The sequence below is a fragment of the Nanorana parkeri genome, unplaced genomic scaffold (assembly GCF_000935625.1).
Source record: "Nanorana parkeri isolate BGI_ZX_2015 unplaced genomic scaffold, ASM93562v1 scaffold1203, whole genome shotgun sequence".
Taxonomy (NCBI): domain Eukaryota; kingdom Metazoa; phylum Chordata; class Amphibia; order Anura; family Dicroglossidae; genus Nanorana; species Nanorana parkeri.
The window spans coordinates 36007-58463 of record NW_017307471.1 but is presented as its reverse complement, the minus strand read 5'-3'; the positions used below and the strand labels follow the sequence as shown (position 1 = coordinate 58463).

The window sequence follows — 22457 nt, the reverse complement described above, 5'->3', positions numbered from 1 at the left end:
AAACTGTTGGTACTATGTAAATCCTGTATAGTAAAGATTTGTCTCTGCTTACGAGACATTACTCAGTCCTACAGTATTTGTGCAAGAGAAACTTTTAGTGATTCCTTGCATATGCTAGAATGTATTAAATCACAAATTTGCCAGCGTTCACTGTTCCTCTGCCAGGGGTTATTTGTACTAGCTGTGATCTACAATTGCACATGCAGCATATACAGTAGTACAGGAGAGTTTTTAAACTGTAGCTGCACAATTAGAAAATCCTTTGTCTCAAAAATGAAAACAAATCATAAGGCCAAAGGAATATTTTAATTGAAGTGACTGATATTCCTCTTTGGCTAATAACTATGGATGCACCGATACCAATATTTATATTTCTGTACTCAACGATACCGATACTTCCGGTAGCATAGAGCCGGCTTCCCAGACAATCAGGAAGCCAAGCGCCGTGTCATTACCCACCACCCGGCTTCTTGATTGCCCGGGAAGTAGACTCCATTCTGTTTGGCCGGCTTGCTGCTGATTGGCCGGGAAGCCGGCTTCCCAGCCAATCGGCATCGAGGTTGGCCTAACAGATCTGACAATATGGTGACGCAACCCCCACCCTGCAGGCACCTCATTCCCCTCACATAGATTCTTAGCAGTAGTCATTACCGTACCAGTCCCTCGGCCAGCTGGGCAGACACTGCTCTCCAAACTCTCCCGGATTTGCCCACGTCTCCTGTGTACATCGCCCACGTGATCGACACTCAGCCTGCTACTGCACATGCACAGACTGCCCATGCACTGCGCTCTCATTCAGAAATCCTGTGCAAGCGCAGTAGCCGGTCCAAGAGGGTCGATCACGTGGGCGCTGTGCACACAGGAGACGTGGGCAGATCTTGGAGAGCGGTGTCTGCCCAGTTGGCAGAGGGACTGGTACATGATCTATGTGAGGGGAATGAGTTGTCTGCAGGGTGGTGGGGGTCGTGTCGCCATATCAGATTTGGTTGCCCGGCTCGACACTGGCTGGGAAACCAGCTTCCTGGCCAATCAGCATTGAGCCGGACAAACAGCATGGTGCCAGCTTCCTGGCTCCATGTTCCCTCTCGGCACCGCCAGTCAGAGGAAATCTACCTATGACCGGAAGTTCCAGTATCAGGAGAGGTATTGGAGCATTTGGGCGAGTATGAGTAGTCGCCCAAATACTCAGTATCGGCACCGATGCTAGTATTGGTGCATCCCTACCAATAACCATAACATCCTACATCTGAAGCTGGATAGTATACAATTGGCTGCTCTTTAAAAAAAAAAAAAAAATGACCCTGTGTTGGAAATGTCCTTTGCTAAGACTTCAGACTGAAAGCCTGCATAGCCAGTTAAGAAAAAAATTAGGACGGTGGATTTAATTACATTTTTTGCATAGTTCTTTCATGGAGGGTACTATATGAAGACAGGTTATGTATAATGTATTACACACGAAGCAGTACTAGCAACGCTTGTGATTTCCAGGAATGGTCATAGAAATAACATGACAGATTGTATAATTTCTGTGAGGTATGCTCTGCTCATGGTATAAAAGGGGATTTTATTTAATCTCATCCGATGTGTTTTGAAGGTAATCAGCTGTTTAAATCTTCACTGATGGCTGTTCTGCAAAGGTTCCCAGTTTCATAGTCTGTCACCTTATTCAATTGGCTGAAGCACTGATTAGAATTGTACATTTGCTACGTGACACTGAATTCCTTTCACAATATGGACTATAAAAATTCATGTTTTTTAGCACGCATGTTACAAGCATGACGATCCACAGGCTCTGACATGCTTCACCAAAAAGGCTTAGGGCCAGTTCACACCATATGCAGTTGTGATGCAGTCCGTTTATTTTGACTGCTGCAGTCAAAATACATCACAATGCTTTCCTATGGGCTTTCTCGTGCTGTATTCACACCATTGCAGTCCGTTCATATGCAGTCAGAAAAAGTAGTGCTTGTCCTATTTTACCTGCATCAAAACGCGGTGCAAGCGCATAAAAAAAACAATTGATTGTGGCATCATCCAGGGGGAAAAACGCATTTGAACGCATGAAAACGGATCGCAATGCAACTGCGCAGACACACGCCGTTGTGATGCAGTTTCTGGTGTGAACTAACCCTCAATCATAGAGACCGATTTTTTTTTTTTTTTTATTTTTTTTATCTTGGTCTCTATGATTTAGGCCTTTTTGGTGAAATATGTCAGCCTGTGGATTTTGTCATGCTTGTAACATTGAAGATTCCTGGGAATAAACCTTTTTAACATGGCGGTCCTGGCTGTTCAGTGCAGCTTTACATACATTGGATTACTGGTGATGGCCGTAACGTTCTTCTGTCGGCCGACACCCGGCATTTTGGATGGGACTTATGAGCTTTGGCTTACGAATGTGAGCTGTGTCCTTTCACAAACGTCTTTATTTTGGCATTCACTGTAGTCCGTGTGTCACAGTATTACAGACCCTGCTGTTTATGGACAATTTCTCCCTATTCTCACAGTGGCCATTTTTACTAAGGGCAGATTACTATATCTTCCTTTACTTTCTGGAACTCTGGCACATGTGACCATGCACATAAACTCAGGGGATGAATATGCCTTTCCCTGAGATCTCATGGGACTACAGATGAGATTTCCCAGCAATGCAATGTGATGCAACTGTCCCAGGATGCAATGCTTGGGCACAGGCTGCCTCAGGAATTAGAAAAACAGTACAGTGGCGCGCAAAAGTATTCACCCCTTTGACATCTCTCCTATTGTGTTGGATTACCACCTGCAATTTAAATGGACTTTTATTTGGAATAGATATAATGGACATACGTAAAATAGTCCTAAATGGTGGTGAAATCCAAGAAAATAAATTGTTTTAAAAAATTATAAATATATAAAACTGAAAAGTGGTGCATGCTTATGTATTCACCTCTTGTGCTGTGAGGGCCCTACAAGATCTGGTGCAACCAATTAGCTTCAGAGGTCACACAATTGTGTAAAGGCTACCTGTGTGCAATTTAAGTGTCACATGATCTCGGTATATATGCACCTTTTCTGAAAGGCCCCAGAGTCTGCAACACCACTGAGCAAAGTTGTGTAAAAGTACAGATTAGGGTTTATGTATATAATTAAATCCATTATTAAAAAATGGAAAGAATATGGCACCACAACAGACCTGCCAATAGAGGGCTGCCCACCAAAACTCACGGACCAGGCAAGGAGGGCATTAATCAGAGAGACAACAAAGAGACCAATTGCTTACAAAAAAAAATAAGCAAACACATTTGCTGTTTGCCAAAAGGCAGGTGGGAGACTCCCCAAACATGTGGAAGAAGGTACTCTGATCAGATGAAACTAAAATTGAGCTTTTTGGCTTTCAAGGGAAATGCTATGTCTGGCGCAAACCCAAGACCTCATCACCCTGTAAACGAGCATGGTTGTGGCAGCATCATGCTGTGGGGATGTTTTTAATCAGCATAGACTGGCAAACTGGTCAGAATTGAAGGCACTTTGGATGAAGCTAAATACAGGGGGATTCTTGAGGGAAACCTGTTTGTCTGCCAGAGATTTGAAACTAGGATGGAGGTTCACCTTCCAGCAGGACAATGACCCCAAGTCTACTGCTAAAGCAACACTTGAGTGGTTTAAGGGGAAACCTTTAAATGTCTTGGAATGGCCTAGCCACAGCCCAGACCTCAATCCAATTGAGAATCTGTGGCATGACTTAAAGATTGCAGTACACCAGCAAAACCCATCCAACTTGAAGGAGCTGGGGCAGTTTTGCCTTGAAGAATGGGCAAAAATCCCAGTGGCTAGATGTTCCAAGCTTAGAGATGTACCCCAAGAGACTTGCAGCTGTAATTTCTGCAAAAGGTGGGTCTACAAAGTATTGGGGGGAGGGGGTTGAATAGTTGTGCACACAAGTTTTCTGCTTTTTCGCCCTATTGTTTATCAATTAAAAAAAAAAATACTTTGCATCTTCAAAGTAGTTAGTCATGTTGTATAAATCAAATGAGAGGGGGGGGGAGAATACTTTTGAAAGCCATTGTAATTGAAATTTTTTTTTTAATGAATGTAAGATTATTTCGTATCAGAATGCAGAGCTGATTTTTAATGAAGGGTAAAGGTCCACTTTAACTCTGCACGCTTCTAATTTCACTGTAAGATGCCAGAATATAATAAATGTGGTCACATTTACACCAAGTTACTGGTTAGTCAGTGCGCCCAAAGCTGACTCAGTACTGACATCTGGGAAGAGCCAGGACACATGCCTTTCACCGTTCAATATTGCTCAATACACTCTTAAAACATCAAGGAAACCACAGCTTCCCTAAGCTCTCATTTTCCCACTATTTCCACAGTAGCTTTTTCTTAAGAAAGAATACTCCTATTCTTCAGGAGATGGGACTAATCAAGCCTGTATTTTGTAGGTAACCTAACTCCAACTAAGCTTCAGGTAACCCACACATTCTCTATCCACATCGGTCAGACCTGCTCACGCACCATTTGCCAAGAAATGTCCTTACCAGCAAAATTCGTTGTTTTGGGTTCAGCAGTACTAACTGAACTGTATAAAGATACTATATCTCATATATATATATATATTCTGGAAGCCTTTTTTACTAAGAAAAACATCCAAGCCAGGCTTCATTTTGCAAAAACCTACATTAAGCCTGACAGACATGTGGGAAAATGTGCTATGGTCTGATGAGACAAAGATTTAACTTTTTGGCCATAATTCCGAAACTAAACGCCATATCCACAGTGAAGCATGGTGGTAGCGTTATGCTTTGGCGCTGTCTATCTTCAACTGGAACTTGGGCATTAGTTAAGGTGAAGGGACTTTTGAACAGTTCCAAATATTTGTCAATTTTGGCACAAAACCTACAGGCCTCTTCTAAAAAAAAATAATGGCGGAATTTAACATTTCAGCATGACGACACAAAGCATGCCTCCAAATCAACAAAACTATGGCTTTCCCAGAAGATGATCAAAGTTTTTTAAAATGGCCTAGCCAGAGCCTGAATTCAAATGAAAATCTGTGGGGTGAGGGCTGGGCACAGGAAATGCTCTCACAATCAAAAGGTGCTTCAACAAAGTATTTAAGGGTGTGCATATTTATGCAACCAAGTTATTGTAAGTTTTTTTTCCCCCCCCTTTTTAAAGATTTCAGTTTGTTTTTAATTAAATTGCACAAATTATAGGCCACATTAAAAATTCTGAAGTTAATTATCTTTTTTTTTAACTATCCACTGTGTGTGTGTGTATATGTGTATATATATATATGTGTGTGTGTGTATATGTATATATATATATATGTGTGTGTGTGTGTATATATGTGTGTGTATATATGTGTGTGTGTGTATATATATGTGTGTGTGTATATATGTGTGTGTGTGTATGTAGCTGTTTGACATGAGTTATTTTAGTTGTGAAGCAATCTTCTGCAAAGGAGTATGGGAAACGTATTCAGCATTGCCTTTAATGCACTCCTAAAAGGTGATGTTAGAGCCATCATTACGCTTTGTTCCTTTGTGTGCATTCTATTATGGCAGCTGTGAAATTGGAGCATTTCAATTTGTTTCAGATCTTTAAATACAACAGAAGTATTTTGAGTCCCTGCTTAAGTAAATGACACTACATATGGTATGATGCAAAAAACAAAGTGATATTTAACAGATTGATAGACTGCCTTATCTGATATATGAACCTTGTGCACAAAGCGGCTACTTTCCTTGTGAATGGGCATCATCATAGATGGATTAAGATGTCCACATCTACTTATAAGGTATCACTTAGGCCTGGTTCACACTGAGCGTTTTGTAGCGCTTTTTCTGCCCTAAAAAAATGTGGCATTTTACCGCTCGTTTTAGCCCCATAGACCTTATAGAAAATGCTTGAAAACAAGCGAATGCTGTGTTTTTGTGCGTGTTATACGCATGGTTGCTCATTTACGTCAATGAGCTGCAATCGGCTCACAAACGTGCGATCTGATTTATGCGCATAAAATGTGCAGCAAAAAGGCTGTCGCCTAGGTGTGAGCCCAGTCTAAAGGTAGCATAGACTTTGCACAGTCATTTTTATTTCCACTATAGCCGACATCTACACAATATCACGTCTGTCATTTAGCTGCGCATGCTTCACTTGTTCTCTCTGCAGACAGTTCAGCTTGCTGTTTTTTATACCTCCAGTTTAACATATAAACTCCTTTTTTATTTTGCAGCATTAACTTCTAAAGGACAAGCAAAGAAAAGGGCCCAAATTCTTTGTGACCTTCCAAGCAGCTCTAGAATAATTGTTATATTATCTGTGCTGCAATGTACTAACCAAACTACCGGTTTCTTTCAGGTGGGTGTACATGGCATTAGAATAGAATTCATCAATGAAAAAGGATCCAAAAGAACCGCCACGTACTTACCGGAGGTTGCAAAGGAGCAAGGTCATTGATGTACTTTATTTCATAACAATTGGTTAAAGAGTTAAAAAAAATTACATACAAACCAGAAATACAATATGTGACCTTGCAGTGATGTCAGATCAGATGGTGGATCAGATTATAATTGTAAGGCTTCTATCTTTGAATCATTTTGTAAATGTTATCTGTTTAAAATGCAGTAAATAGTGCTTTCACTTTAAGACTAGTAAGCGGTAATTGTTTTAACCCATCAACCATTTAACCTGTAAACATTTTCTCTAAACACGGATACAAGATGCCAATGATCTCTGTGAGTCAGAAACCCCTCCCATGTGCCTCTCTGATATAGTTTGACTCTACTAGGGGGTTAACTTCCCTGAGTTGGGACCTAAGTCTTCCCACCTGACTGCATCCTGTTCAGTATGGGGGCTCCAAACGGCCACAGAATTACATTTGTTGGGCAAGGAGAATGGCAACTTGCCAGAGCTTAGCCCAGAAGTTTTGCCTTTAGTAACAAACACATCAGAGTTGTAACCATAGGAGGGTTGTTTGTAAGGATTAGAATATAAACCTTATGGTGTCTCTTGCCCGGAACTTTTATTTCAAAGTTTTTGAAATGGCCAACAGGTTTGTTTAAACTTTAAGTTGACATATCTATTTCAATTTGTTGCTAGATTTCAAAGCGTTAACACATCAGATGCCATCTAGTCATTCAGCCCAGTGAGCTGTTTCTTAAACTTTTTTTTTTTCTTGAACTTATGTTATGTGCAAACTACATATTTTAAGTGCCCTCGCTAGTCAGATATGTTTGAGATACAGTTGCAGTAATGTGTGCTCCTCCCTATTGGTATAATTACTAGTATAGATGCTGGTATTCCTTAGGGTCTACTTGCTTTGACATACTTTCATGATGTTTTATACAGACTTGGAAGTTGTCCCTCTAGTGGTGACCTGTATGTTGGGAGTTACAGCTAGAGCCCTTGATGACTAGGCTGCCCAGGGAGCTCTTAATGTATTACGGGGTCTGAGATGACACATGCATCTAGAATGAGATAAGGGAAGTGAAACACAACACTACTGTAGCAAGAAGCACAGAATGTATATGAATGTATTAAGGATGCGCACTGATACTAGTACAGAGTATTTGGCCCAAATGCTCCTGATGCCTATTCCAATACCGGAACTTACTAATGACTTTGAGTCATTACACGCCACCCGGCTTCCTTAATGGGACTTCTGGTATCTGTATTTCTTTAACTTTGAGGCCAAACTGCAACCAAACTTTTTATTATTTTAAATATATTGGGGAAGGGTTAGGCCACATTCACACACTCACTCCTGCGTTTAGGTTACGTAACACCATTCCTAAAACACATATATGCAGTGTCATGGAAGTGTGCGTCATAGTGCTCACTGACACTGAGTTGTCACAGACAAGTCCTGGTCTCAAGCTAATGATTTGGGAGCCAAAAGCACCAGCTCCTGATCATGTGATCACAAGTAAGAGCCTCTCCTTTTGTCTTTCTCTTCTGTGAGGAGAGTAGAAATATTGTAAACCATTTTCTCATAACTAGAACAGAAGCTGAAGTAAACAGAAAAATTTAAAATTAAGATAAAATAGGTAAAGGTAGGTTATTATTATACAGGATTTATATAGCGCCAACAGTTTGCGCAGCACTATATAAGGAAGACATTACAACCACAATACAATTCAAGACAAGATGGTAAGGAGGGCCCTGCCCCTGAGGGCTTACAATCTAAAATCGAGGGGCCAGTGATACATGAGGAGGTAGCTGCGTGGGGATGGATTGTTTGAGAACGGGAAGGTTGAGTGGTTAGGTTGAGGTGGGATCGGCTTCCTTGAAGAGATGAGTTCGCCAGTTATATTGTGTTTAGGTGTTATATAAGCACAATGTGCACTATTGTTTTGGGGCTTTGCTATGGGTAGGTGGAAATAATGCACATATGTGGAATTGCCGTGAATGTCGAATTTTTTTTTTTTTTGAGCGAGAACTTATAGTAATGGCATAAAAATGTTTTACGTTTGAAAAAAAATTAAAATAATATAGTGTGTGTGTATATATCTATATATGTTTTTGCATTTATGCTTCCCAGATGTTCTATGTCTAGATGTATCTTCCTTTACGCAGGATTAGCTGCATTTACACATTTTCACGTACGTTTAGAGTTTCTAAATGGACCTTGGAATTCTCTAAACGCAGCTAAACCAAATGCACATGAACACAGGTAATTGCAGTTTGAATGATATTAAAACTCATAAAAATGTGTGGATGAGGCATTGCGTTTTCTAAAGTTGTAAATACAGTATCTGTTCTTAAAGAGAAGATTTCTGTTCTGACACCCATCATCTGAACAGTAAGGACGTGAAGGGAAATTCTTTTGCCATTAACAGCAGTAAAGCCTTAACAGAGGTTCAAAACCTTCCTTGCTCTATTGTAAAAATGTTTTCATTGATGCCTGTGCTCCCATTGGGAAACTTACTCACTTTCTGTTCTGTGTCTCACGAACTGAGGAGAAATCTTGCCAATGAGGGCACAGGCAGCAATAATATGTTGACACGTTCTTAACCTTCTATATGGTATCCAAAAGTAGAAAAACATTTGGCTGGAGATTAGCTTTAAATTAATTCACATGTACAATACTTTTAAAAGAACAGATTCCTTTTAAACCTGGCAGGCTTTCTGTATGTAATGTCTTACTAGTTTGTGTTTCTATGACGGGAAGGATTGTTTATATCTTGACCCTCTGTGAGCAGCATTTGACAAATCCAAAAAGTCACATAGTTGAGGTGAAAGAAAAGAAAAAAAAGATGGTGCCTAACACATTTCAGACTTGGCTAAAGCAAATGTTTGCAGATTCCGGTGTAATTATAGTGATTAGCTGCTGAGCTGTCCACCTCTTTCCCCAAGATGGCTTTCATCATCTATAAAATGGAAACCTTGTACTAGCCATCTCTATTTTCATGTAGTAGATGATCAAACAATACTACCAAATTGTCTTTTGTTTAGTAAGCTATGTGATCTCTGGCATACCAGGTTCACAGGTCTTGACTAATGTCCTGAGCTAAGCCTGTATTGCAGTATTTGGTTGTCCAATTCAAGGGCCTAAGTGGCCTGTTAAGGCTTACACTGGACTAATGAATTGCTGTGGGAAGGCCTAACTCGGTATATAATGAAGTATGAAGGTTGAAACCTATGTTTTAGTTTCCACCTTGGATCAAAGAGCTCTCTAGGCTTACAGAAAATGATTTAATGATTTAAAAAAGGTACTTGCAGGCTCTGCAAGTTGCACATTAAGGCAACTTGCAGGTGTATGCCCCCTTGTGACCTAATTAGTTTTAATCAGTCATTATTGTGATTTGCTTACCACTTCTAGTCAAAATAATTGCTCTGTTCTATGGCCTGGTTTACTAGAACCCTTTCCTAGGTTAGTTCCCTGCTCAGTAGACAGAGGAGATGATTCTGAATTATTGTCCCATGACCAGCATGGAGGCATAGGTAAATCTGAGCCACAACACGATTTTAAATTGCTAAACCATGAAATAATTGTCACCTTTCTGTGTGTGTAAATCTCAAGACCAGAATTAGATTCTTTTGTAGGTAAAGCAGTTAAAGGAGATCTATGGGGCAACCTTTTTTGGCCGTAGTTCTCTTCAGAGTCACGGGGGGGGACATATACTAATGTCCTCCGGTGACCCAAAACTCAGTATATTGCCTGCTATCTGCTGAGTGCAGAGCTACGCAGCAGCCGAGACGGATCCCGACAATATTGTCGAGACCCACCCCACTGGCTGATTGACAGCTGGCTCTGCCTCTCTAGAAGTAGAACCAGCTGTGTCTACTCCTGTCTGTTCCTTAGTCAGCCCTAGAGAAACAGAGAGCGGAGGGGTGAATCCCTGCGGGGAGCTGTGACTGACGGTCACTATTCTCTACAGGGAGCGGATCAGGAAGCTCATGATCGGCGGTGTGTTCGATGGCTTCCTGATCAGTAGAGCTGATCTGTGAGAGCTTCAGTGGCGCACATCAGCTTGAATTATGGGGGGGTTTTTTCACTCGCCCCATAATTCTCTAACATTTATGTATTTCAAGTATGCATTCAGCTGCAGTTTTACTTTCTAGAGTCACTCGATATAAAATAGATACTTCAGTGCCAGCTTTTTGTAAACTATTAGTAATCATAAATTTAAGATTTCCCAGCTTGGCCCACAGATCATTGACAGTATTGAATTTGTTTAAAAAGACTCCCTTATGTAGCATATTACGACATGGCCATTTATGGAAGATTGTCCCATCAAAGTGTAACAGAATGCAGTGTTTCCATTACACAAATGTTCTTTATATAGCATTTTTAGCTGACACGTTTTGTACTGTAACATTTCCATTTCTCTACTGAAAAGAAATCTTAGCATGCTGTTGCTGTATTTAAATTTTAGAGCATTCTTCATAAGATTTTTAGCAGGTGTATATGTAAGCATTTTTAGTCACTTTTAACATTTTCTTTAATATTGTAAAATAAAGTGCTTGACACAGGTTTAATGTGTTTTAAAAAAAAGTTGCAAGCAGAATTGACAGTATGCTGTGCCTTCAAGCTCTGTCGGCTATTTTTGTTATAGTTCCATTCCACTTGCAACATTTTCTGTGCAGTAGCCCCACTACTATGCCATGGCCCTTATACAGTTATCATCCATTTGAGGGCATAGTTGTGTCCGATGGCCCCACAGTATGCCCAGCCTGGCTTTTGGGGAAAAAAAGTTCAAAGCTGCAGGTGTTTATAGTTGCCAGTCTTCGAGAATGGTACAGAAAAGCAGTTTTAACCCTCATGCATAAGACTAGATATTATGATATTATTATTGTAAGTCAAGCATATATAGTGGAAGATTTACAAATGAATATGGGCTCATCTTGCAGACTATGCAAAATTTGCTTAACCGTATGCGGTAAAATGTGTAAATTATATGCAGTTAAGATAACATGCAGTGGTCATAGTTGAGGAGCGCAGTACAACAAGAATAGTGTGAAAGTACCCTCATGACACTCCTTGTAAATATCCCCAATACTTAATAAATGTGAAGAAATAAGTGCTAAGGTGGTTTGCTGATTATTGCATCCATTAAAGTCTGTCCAGCCAAAAGGTTTTTCTTCATTTTGGATTGAGTGGGGAACTGAAAACTTCAGTTATGTCGTTTTTTTTTGTTTTTTTACTGCTATCCATCTATGTTAGAGATTTACCTTCTCTTGTGATTTAAGCCGGGTATACACACTTCGAATCTCAGCCGGTTCAAGATTCGCTGTGTGGGTGCTGCTGTCTGCGCCCTTCCGCTCAGCATCCCTCGATCAGCTCATCGAAGGAGCCAGTTAGACAATTCTCGGCCAGTCAGCTACAAGCTCCATTCAGGTATTCTGTCGGAATACAAAGGAAACGGCAGGGGACTGTCGTTTCATTTAGCCCACGGGTTGAGTAAAGTAGTAGCGATGCACTGAAATAAAAATTTTTAGAACGAAACAAATGTAAAAAATTTGTCAGACCGAAACCGATAATTACTTCTTTTTTTTTTCCCCAACCTTTTAAAATATTTCTACATTTTTATTTTTTTTTAACTTTTATTATTCAAGGCTTCGGGAGATATCAGGGGTTTAAACAGACCCTCATATTCCCCCATTCACAATCTGGGAATAGTAAATATTTACTATAAACCCTGTCATGAATTGACAGGAAGCCTCTGTACTGAGCTGCTTCCTGTTCATTTATAAAGTGAGCAGATAGTAAATGCCTACTATGTCCCCATTCATAAATGAACAGGTAGAGATATAACGGCCATCTCCTCCTGGCAGCCGTCTACTCTCGCACCACCCCACTCTGCCTCCTGACAGTGGTCTCCTTTCAGCATCGCCCCGCTCAACCCCCTGACGGCGGTCTCCTCCACTCACCACCCCGCTCGGCCTCCTGACAGATTGTCTCCTCCCCGCAAGGCCCTGGTAGCTGGATCGGCTCTGTGTCCCCTCCAATCCCCGCTGCCTCTGCCGACATAGGCAGTAGGGACACAGACCGAAGCCCGCGCCCATCGGGGAGGGGAAAGGCTAGGGATACACCGCATTTTCGCCTGTTTTTGTACTATCGCCATTTTGCCCATAGTACCATTTTTGGCTGAAATTTTGGTGCATTCCTACAAAATAGAACTGTGTATACCTGGCTTAAATCCAACAGAAAGACAGACCCTTTAGTAGAGTAGGGGTAAGCTAAACCCCCCTGACAGATTTGTGTCCCTGTTGCAGACTGGTGAAAGAAGGCAAGAAGTAAGACGAAATCTCTTAACGGAACCCCTGACGGCAGTAAAAGCCTGACAGGGATTCTAATTCTTCCCTACTCCAAAACTAGAAGAAAATGTTTTTGCTTCATATACACTTTAAACAAAATAGAACCTCTAATGCATACTCAGACCTACACGCCACACAAACACTGGCTTTTATGTTTTGTGTTGCAGGTTGGGACCACATACAAACTATAGATTCCTTATTGAGGAAAGGTGGATACAAAGCTGCAATCAGTAATGACTTCAGGAAAACTATTAAACTGACCAGGTATGACAAGCAGATACTGAAAGTCCAACTCATGACAAAATGTTTTCTTTAGTTTTAGAATGGAAAACTTTTAAGTGTAATGGTAGCAATAGTTTACTTTTTTCAGGCTATGTACATTTTCTGCAAGCACATTAAAATACCAGTTGATCCTGCCACAATACTGGTGCCTTTGTAAGTTTCTGTGTACTAAACTGAAATATTAAACGGTGTTATCACCCTTTTCAGTTCTAGTCTGTAAACTAGAACACCTTCCCCCATCTTATGGAGGAAAGAGGAGAAGGTGTTTGCAGTTAAAATCAGAGAGCAGTCTAGGTTGACTACACTGATCCTCCATAATAGTTTTGTATGTACTTGAAATTTTTCAAAGAATGCAAAGCACTCTGTGATTGGAGGAGGAGTGGAAGGGACAGAGATGTGACATCTCTCTTCCTCCAATTACTGATCGAGTTTCGAGTCGCATCCCTCACTCTCCGCATTGCCCAGAAGAATGGTGTTATGTATAGGAGCCGGCATGCTGCAAAGTAAGTTTTTTTTTTTTTTTTTTTTGTTTTTTTTTTACCCCATGTACATTTTCATTGCAATTATCGTGCTTGACAAGTGGCACCGCCCGTCAAACACTGTCCTGTATATTTTTATACAACGGCGCAAGGCATTCCAGCCTCAGCAATGAATACAAAGCTTTTCAGCTGCAGTGGAGCCTGCAGCCAGAGACGCAGTGGGGCTGGGAAACAGCATATGAACTGTGTGGTTTTATTGCCCTCTTGCTGCCCATGTGAAGGAGGCCTAAACTGATGGATGCACCTCAAGAGCACATAGAGAAGTAATAGTGGAGTCCTACAAGAGATTAACTCATACAGTAACAAAGAATCATGTTGCATTTGACTTCTAAGTACGACACCCACATATTGTTATGGGTTATCGTTTGTCCATTTTGATGGGCTGGAAATAAGATATTTCTGTATTGCATGTACTGTATGTATATTTGTGATCAGTTTTGGTATGGCGTCTACATCTATGATTTAATGTAGTGGTTCCCAGGGGATAAGAGCTATATACAGAAGCAGACACCAGGCTTTGCAACCCTTTTCAACTATACAGGGATTAGCACAGTGATCTGAGGCCTGCACACTTTGTGCACATCCTGTGTAAGCCTATGTCTGCAGCTCTGGTTTCACTGGAGCTGCCCTTGTCCTGCCCTGACCTACATTTATCAACTTCATTAGTTGCCAAGCTGTTAAGTTTCCGTGCGCAGAGGATTTTATGGGCAGATCAGCTTACTGATCTGAATCGGGTTTTCTTTTACATTGGGTATACAGCCCACTTTTGTTAGCCACATTTTCTTAAAATGTATCGGTTAAGTAATAGAGCGCCTACATTGCTGGTGTGTGTATGTGTATGTGTATATGTATATGTATTATATATATTAGGGATGCACCGATATATATCGGCCGCCGAAACATACCGGCCGCAAATGGCACTTTTGGCATAATGCCGAAGTGCCATTTTCCTGCCGATATATCGGCGCATCCGTGATTTATTTTCTCCCCGCTGGGCGCTGCTCTGTCCCAGCGGGGAGAAGAGAAAGTGATAGCCGGCCGAGCGCTGTGGTGGAGAGCGCTGTGAGCGGCCGCAGTCTCCTCCCACACCGGTCTGCCGCCTATCACAGTCCGGCAGAGCCGTCTGTGGGCGGAGACAGCGCTGTCACAGGAGGCTGGGCTTTTCTCCCTACACCGCTCGATCAGCCTCCTGTGACAGCGTGTCAGAGAGGAGAGCAATGTACACACACAGCGATCAGTGCAAATTCCCATTTCTCATGCCATGCAACATGCAAATCTTTTCAGTTTTTCTCCAAGATTTGTCAAGCCTTTCAGCTAAAGGAGCATTATTAGCTTACCTGTATGGTTTGTTTGCGTGCCTGTCATTGTTTAGTGGAGGTGTCGGCCTCTTGTGTTGTCTGAAGACAAAGGTTTTGCTGTTGACCTTTACTATAGCGGTCTGGTTTTCGGTCCATCCCCATCAGGCTGTATGGTGTGCATGTTTTCCTCAGTTGCTTGCATTTTCTTTAAAAAAAAAAACAATTGGTCATCTGGCTTCTGCATTAGTAAGGCCTTTTGTGTGAGCGTGACTTCGTACGGCCATTAGCCCGAAAACTTGTTTGTGCACAGACTCCTGTGAAAAGTTGAAATCTCATTTAACCCCTTTTGAGACCAGTGGTCAATAATGTCTAGATGCCCAGGCCAAATTTAGCAACCATCAGCATGTCTGTTAACTCAGCAATATATGACTAATTTGCCTATATTTTTATGATTAGTTTATGGATGTGATTTTTTTTTTTTTTTTAACATTGTTTTTAGTTAACTGACAATTGAACTAATAGATGGCTCTGCACATGAAAACTGCTGCCTGAAAGTGACACTATTCTTCTGAAGGCTTTCATTTATCTCGGTAGAGCTTCAAGCCTGCATGTGATCCTTTTATCATGGCTGGCATGGTGATGACATGACAAGGAAACATTCTAATTGGTTGCAAGTTCTCGTGGGCAAATGACAGCTGGGATTGAGAGCTATCAGCCGTGCTTTGTTGACTGCTGCCTCTCATGAGGGAAATGTTTATTAACATGTCCTCAGCACGGGCATTGTGCCATTGTACGGTAATCTATAGGTTGTTTGGAAAGGGGTTAAAGACTGCATAATATCCTGATGCAACCTAGGCGAATATATGCCAAGTGCTGTCTGCTATAGCATTGTGCTTTATTACATGCATGTGTTTTTTTTGTTTTTTTTCTCTTTTACAGATACCGTAGCGAGAAGATGACAATGAGCTATGCCGAATATATATCCCACCGTCAGCACCATCACTTTCAAAATGGCATCGGGCACCCTCTCCCACCATACAACCATTATTCCTGACACTGAGCCGCATGACCAGTCACTAGACCTCTCAGCAGAACTCTTCCCAGGAGACCCAGCTCCCTCTTGGTCTAGCTATCTCTATTACTGTACTATTTTATGATGATTGTTTCCGTTGTCCTGTTTGGTCTTTGCCTTCTTTGGCATTGCTAATCAGGGCAACGGGTGGGAAGACATATTAAGTACCTACAATGAATTTTTGTCTACTTTTTTAATGACAAATTTTTGAGCTACTGAGGTTTTTTTGCAGCATATATATATATTTTTTCTTCATTAACATTTCTTACTCTATTTTTATTTTACAGAGTTTTTTTGGGGTTTTTTTTGCGCTAACCTTTCCCTACTGATCAGGGTTTCTCAATGATTGTGGATGGAAGGAAGCTTTTTATTAAGTAATGATGTACCTGTGATGGATATGAGTTGTGTGTATGCACTCAGCTAGTTAGTATCTGGTACATATCTATTTTATTTGCATTTCGTATAGCCCTCTGAGGTAGCTTGCATTTTCTTGAGACATTTTGGAAGAGATTATTCTTGGCATTTCAACTGATTATAAAAACATATTTTTAGGAGAACTCTATAGCTCATGGGATAGTTTAGGTGGACCATCCAGCAGATAAATATTTCATGCACAATTTGTTGGAAGAAAATTTATTTGATCCCTTTTTTTTCTGTAAATGCTAACAAGTGATGAGGACCTGTAGATGATGTATGTAAAGTGTGTCGGCAAAGACAGAGTAAGTGCAGATCATGGGACTTTCATCTGTTTTACTTGTACACGTATACATACAATGTTTTAAACCCTACCTCAGAGTTGCCTTGCAGTGTTAGATGACATGCTTTCATCTGGATCACCAGAATTAATTGTGTCTTTGGTTTCATGAACAGTGTGCGACAGTGCTGGTTCCATCACTTGATCCCATGTCCCATGTCTGCTCCTTTTACTCCTTACGAAGGGGGAGTTATACATGGTAAATTTCATGTGTTTGTTCCTTAAAGGACAACTGATTATAGCTTTGTCACAACAAAGTAAACCTTCAGTTGAGTCATTTTTTAATCTGAAACAGTGGTTTTACATTTTGGATCTGTACTTTCATTTTGCAATGTCCTTAAATAGATGTTCCTGGTTTTTTTAGGAATGGGGAAACACATTCTGCCTTGCTCTAGTGTATGGTGAGGACAGAAAGATTCCATTCTATTTCAACAACATGAGAATGCTCTAATTAGGCAGTGGACAGGCTTTTATTGAATGTACTGTAGCAGTGCCAATAGCGGGCATGCCATAGATGACTGGAGCATCCCTAAACGCAGGAATTAGACAATGTAGTCAACTTCACCCTTTTGTGAAGAATATAGAAAAGCTTTGTTAGGTTCTTTTTAATACTAAATCCTACTGAATCTTTTAAAGTTCAGTTCATGAATTTACCATTTAAACTTGTGTGCTCGTTCCAAAAATATAGTTATGACGGGGATAGAAAAATACAGCCAGTCCAATATTGGCGCATGCAGAACGTTTTTAGGGCTTGTGTTTTTTTGTACACACTCTTTTTTTGCATTGAACCATTGGCTCATTACGCCTTTTTTTTTTTTCCCCTTTCAAAATTGGTATATATTGTTTATTTTACATACCAAGTCATTGTCCATCTGTCATTTTTAGAGCTAGCTTCCTTATTAATTGGTCAAGATCGGCATTATTTTCTCTAGATATCTATGTAGAGACCATAATGCAGGTTTTGACAAAGCATGTTATTTTGAGCTGTAAAGTCATGTGAGGTTAGCAACCTGCGGACAAAAACTAGGCCACAGGCACTCATATGTGGTGTTTTGGTACATGAAGAAACTCCTTGGTAGTGCATATTATCCACAAAACCAAAATGGCCCTTTTTTTTTTCATTTTGAATGTTAGAGATTCAAATTGTTAAAAAAAAATTTTTATTTGAAATTTTATGTAATGATGAAATTGAAACGTATATTTTGATGTGACAAGTTTTAATTTTCAGTTTTGCAGCAGTGGTCCTTTTGAGTGCAGCAATATCTTCTGAGTTTAAGAAGAATGAATACTTTGGGGATTTTAACATTTTTCAGCTCTGTTTTCGGTAAATCTGTATAATGAAATCCGTAGTTGAGCTACGACTATGTATGGAGTTGCATGGTACTGTCAGCCCCCCAGACCTGATGTTAATTGTTGGGCTTTGAGGCCAGGAAGAAGGATTTCTGATTTGTTAATATTGCAAGGAGTAAAGATGTAGTCTAGTTATAGGACATGGACTGTACCACCATGCTCTTCTTTTTTTTTCTTTTTTTTTTTTTTTTTTTTGAAATGCATTTCTACCTTTTTTTCTGAAGTGCCTTTTTTTTTTTTTTTTTTTTTTTTTTTTTTTTTATTGAAATGCATTTCTACCTTTTTTTCTGAAGTGCCATTATTTTGTAGCTTTCTGGATCATTTAGCCACAAAGATGAATGAAATGTCAATAGATCTGGTACTATTATTTGAACTTAAGGAAACCAAGCATTCAAAACAGTGTGCTTTTGTGTGGCTGTGTGTTAGTTTAGGACTACATCCAGGGCTCCTGCTAGTGCTGGAGAAAAGAATAGGAATTTGGCAGTAGCTCTGCACATTGTGGTGGAATCGGGTTCAGTCCATTTACTGGGGTTGACAATAAAAAGTTACTAGGTAGGTTTTTTGCAATACAAGCCTTTAGCTTAGACTAGCTTCTATTAACAAAATCGAGTAGATGTTTAACCTCTTTGGTGCTGGAAATGGCTCTTTAAACAGATCCTGAAATTGTAAGCCACTCTAGCAGCAAAGCTGTTAGACATAAGTGGTTCCTTCATCCACATCATTTTGCTCAAAACATTGGTCACAGTAACTGCTGCAGGCCCCCTGTAGCAGGAATTTCCCCACTGATATTTTTTGGATGCCTTAAATTACGGTACTTGCTGCCAGAACAAATAGCAGTGGAGATCTTTCGGTATCTGAGCAGCTTCCAAAGTTTGTCAGACCAATACATTGTAGGCTCTCCTATCTAAGGAGATGCCAAGGGGGTGTGAATTTCATTTTTGCCATTCCTCCCCACACTCAGGTGCATGGAGTTACAATTATTTGATTTTTGTCCATTTGGTTCTTTTCCCTTGCATCATGTCGTGTTCTCCTGGGGAGTTATTGTGCTGCCTTTTAGGGAGAGCACCCCTTTGGATCTTATTTTGCATCCAGCTAATAAAGTGAGCACAAGTAAAATCATGATTTTTTTGCTGCAAAAAAATCTATTCTTTTATAAGTACAGGCACAGCAAAATGGTTTTGGTTTTGTTGACAGAGGTTGCAACATTTTTTTTTTGGTCAAAATGAGCTTTAGAATTTTTCCTTTATTTTTTAAATGCTATGTATTTAAAGGTGCTAATCATCCTTGCACAAGGTCCCGTGACTGGTCATGCCAACTCGAGTTCATATCAGATTTTTTTTCTTTTTACTAATCCTCGATATATGCAGATGTTCTACAAGATGTTTCTTACCAGTGTAATAATGCGATACTGATGAAATGCCAATCCTGCAGGTTTTGATAGCACAAGGTCAGCAATACTTCCCAGCATGGCTTAGGGGAGACTGAAAAACCACAAAAAGGATTTGTTTGTGTGTCCTTTTGTGTACAGCTTAGTGCAAAACTGCATTCGTCTCTTAGTAGCTGTTTAAAAATAGCATGAAGATTGTTATGTAAGCTTGTTTACGGATGGATTCATATAAGTCTTTGGGGTGGGGTTAAGGTCTACGGGGCTACACCTGAAACTTAGAGAATTTGAAGCAGAACGCTTGTCACGGAAGCAGTCATTTCCCAATTCATAGACCCTTTTCTAGATCCATAGTAGAGAAGTTAAACCTATTCAGCTTTGCTGAGGTTATAGCCCTCATTCACCCGAGTAACGGCCAGCCCGTACAGATCCGTGCTGCGTGCACGGCCGTATCAGGCCGTTCCCGGGAAGGACAGGTGGTGCGTGTGATTTGTACGCAGCAGCCTGTTCTCTATAGGAGTACGGCGCCCTAGGCTCACCCGTACTGCACGTCCGTGCGGGTGTCACTGCTCGGACGCAGACAGGATCCATCCTGACACCCACACGGACGTGCAGTTTGGGTGAGCGTAGGGCGGCGTACAGCCACGTACTCCCATAGAGAACAGGCTGCTGCGTACAAATCACACGCAGTACTTGTCCTTCCCGGGAGCGGCACGTTATGGCCGTGCACTTAGCACGGATCTGTAAGGGCCGACCGTTACTTGTGTGAATGAGGGCTTAAGGTGAGCTGGAACTAATGTATGGTTCCTGATTGGGAGAATCGCCGGCTGTTTCCATTAATGGTGGGGACTTAATCTCCTAAGGGTTATTTTATAAAAAATTGTAAAAGTGGAAGCTACGTAGAATCCAGTCAGGTACCAGGTGTCCTTTCAGTTAGAAGATGAAAATCGTTAAACTTCTTTTTTAATTTATTTGGATTGGCTTAGTGGACAATTTCTTCCATCACTTCTCCATTTTTACAGAATTCTGTGAGCTTGTTTTGGCAACTGATTCAGTTTTAAAGGCATTGCCCGCTGTACACTACAACACACATTTTTAGATGTGCCATAGTTTTCCTGCTACAATTAACCTTGAATTTCTTTTTTAAGTGAACTCTTCCTCCGTTAGAGATCCAGATCCCCCCTTTTTAAAGTGTATATTATGAAAGAAATTAGATTGAAGCATGTTACTGAAAATGTTTAATCACGAACATAAGCCTTAAAACACAATCTGAAGCCATTTAACTGTTTTTCCCATCTACCTGTCTAATGCCAGGGTCCAGCTATGCAATTACACTCACTGCGGAATTCATTTTTTCTGTTTTTTTTATTTGAGTTTAATAAAGGAGGTTAATGAAAATGGAATTATTTTAGATAAAACTGGGCAAATGCTTTTTAAGTATGCACATGCAACCAGCATGTAAATAGTCATGCATTTTAGAATAACAAAATGATTGGGAACAGTCCCTTCAAATGGAAAATCATTAACTTTTCACATTCAGTTAATTCACGTAATAACCAATTCCTTTTTTATTAAACAAAGCAAGTCTAATCAATGGAGTTCACAGATCAACTCCTCAAATGTTCAGTCTGTTTGCAGTTTTTTAACTATTTATTTTTTAAGGCAGTAAAACGTTTCCGATTCTGAAACATTGTCCCAACACCACATCCTACTGTAAATGAGCAATGCCTTTTTGACTTGAGATAATGGCATGCGGTTTGCTATCCAGTTTTGTGAATTGCTCTTGTATGTCTCCCTGCACAAAGCATCCAGTATCTAACACTGCATTGAATTTCCCCCTACACCTCCTGTGAAGTGATAGTGACGTTGTTTTCTAAAACCATATCTTAATTTTCAAGTGGAGGAACTTGCATTGGTTTTGGTTATTGTATAGAGCTGATGCCTTGCCAAAAGCAGATGACCCAGCATAATACTTTAAAAATTTGACCTGCATAATCTACATTAGTGTTTCTCTGCTCTGGCCTTTGGTGGCAGGCAAAGGGTCACATTGCCGGACTACTGAGAGAAATGTGTAGGCTGCAATTGTTAGCAGCTTCCTGAAAATGTTAGGTTTCCTTGCTGTCTCTGGGTTCCATAACTTGAGTCACTGACCTGAAACAAGTCAAAGTGAAGTTGGAAATGCCTATCTTTATACTCATTCTAGGTTAGTTACTCCGCTTCAAAGCCATTGGATCAGCATGGTATGCAGGCAGTCAGCATTTTCAAAAGCAGAGGTCAGCCATGGCAGCCTGTTTTTACCCCAGCACAGGATTCCTTTAAACTGTTACTAATAGAGCTAAATTGTAGTAACTTTGATTGGCCTCCAGAGATGAGTGGAGATTATCTAAACATGCCTAAAATGTAAAAATACATCTTCAAACATACAGCAGAGCAGAAAAACCTAGACAGTGATTTGAATAAGGGCCATGCCTCTCCTACCATGAGTTAATGTGACACACATCTCAGACTGTGCCCCCTAGCGGCAGCATAAAACAAGATTTTTACATTGGCTCCTTGCCCCTCAGCTTCTTCCTGCTGCTGTGGACGTTTGGGTAACAGATCCTAAATCACTGTACTGTTGCCCAAATGATAAAAAGGGGCAGGTATAGCTGCTATGCAGAGGGGCAGAGCCTTGTAAGCTACGAGTGCTGCCTTAGGTGACACAAAGTAATGGGACATTCTCATAGATGCTACAAAGTGCCGTAAGATCTCGAAGTCCTAATCTAGCATGTGAGCATTGGCAGGCAGTAACGGATCCATAGGTAAACAAGTCTTGCGCATTAACAGTCTTTTTCACCACGCGTCTTCAAATGTGCAGGTTTCTTAAATTTAACAAAAATGTAATTCTGTCTGAGATAACTTTATCTCTTGTATATGTTAGACCAAACCAAAGAAACCTCTGGCCATACTCTAATGCTGCTCCTTAAAGCCTTTCAGTTCTATCAAACAATCCTGCAGGATTCTAATGTTAAAACTTTTTTTTTTTTTTTTT

At 40.5% G+C, this 22457-nt stretch overlaps 1 protein-coding gene across 1 annotated transcript in view; it reads left to right on the top strand.

Moving 5' to 3' along the window:
* The window catches only part of AMMECR1 (Alport syndrome, mental retardation, midface hypoplasia and elliptocytosis chromosomal region gene 1), a 55141-nt gene extending 38913 nt beyond the window's left edge, over positions 1–16228 (top strand). The window contains exons 4-6 of the mRNA XM_018568538.1: positions 6346–6436; positions 12915–13011; positions 15806–16228. Coding sequence (XP_018424040.1) covers positions 6346–6436; positions 12915–13011; positions 15806–15920 — 303 coding nt within the window. The 3' untranslated portion in view covers positions 15921–16228. The remainder of the gene's footprint in view (positions 1–6345; positions 6437–12914; positions 13012–15805) is intronic.
* The last annotated feature ends 6229 nt before the right edge of the window (positions 16229–22457 follow it).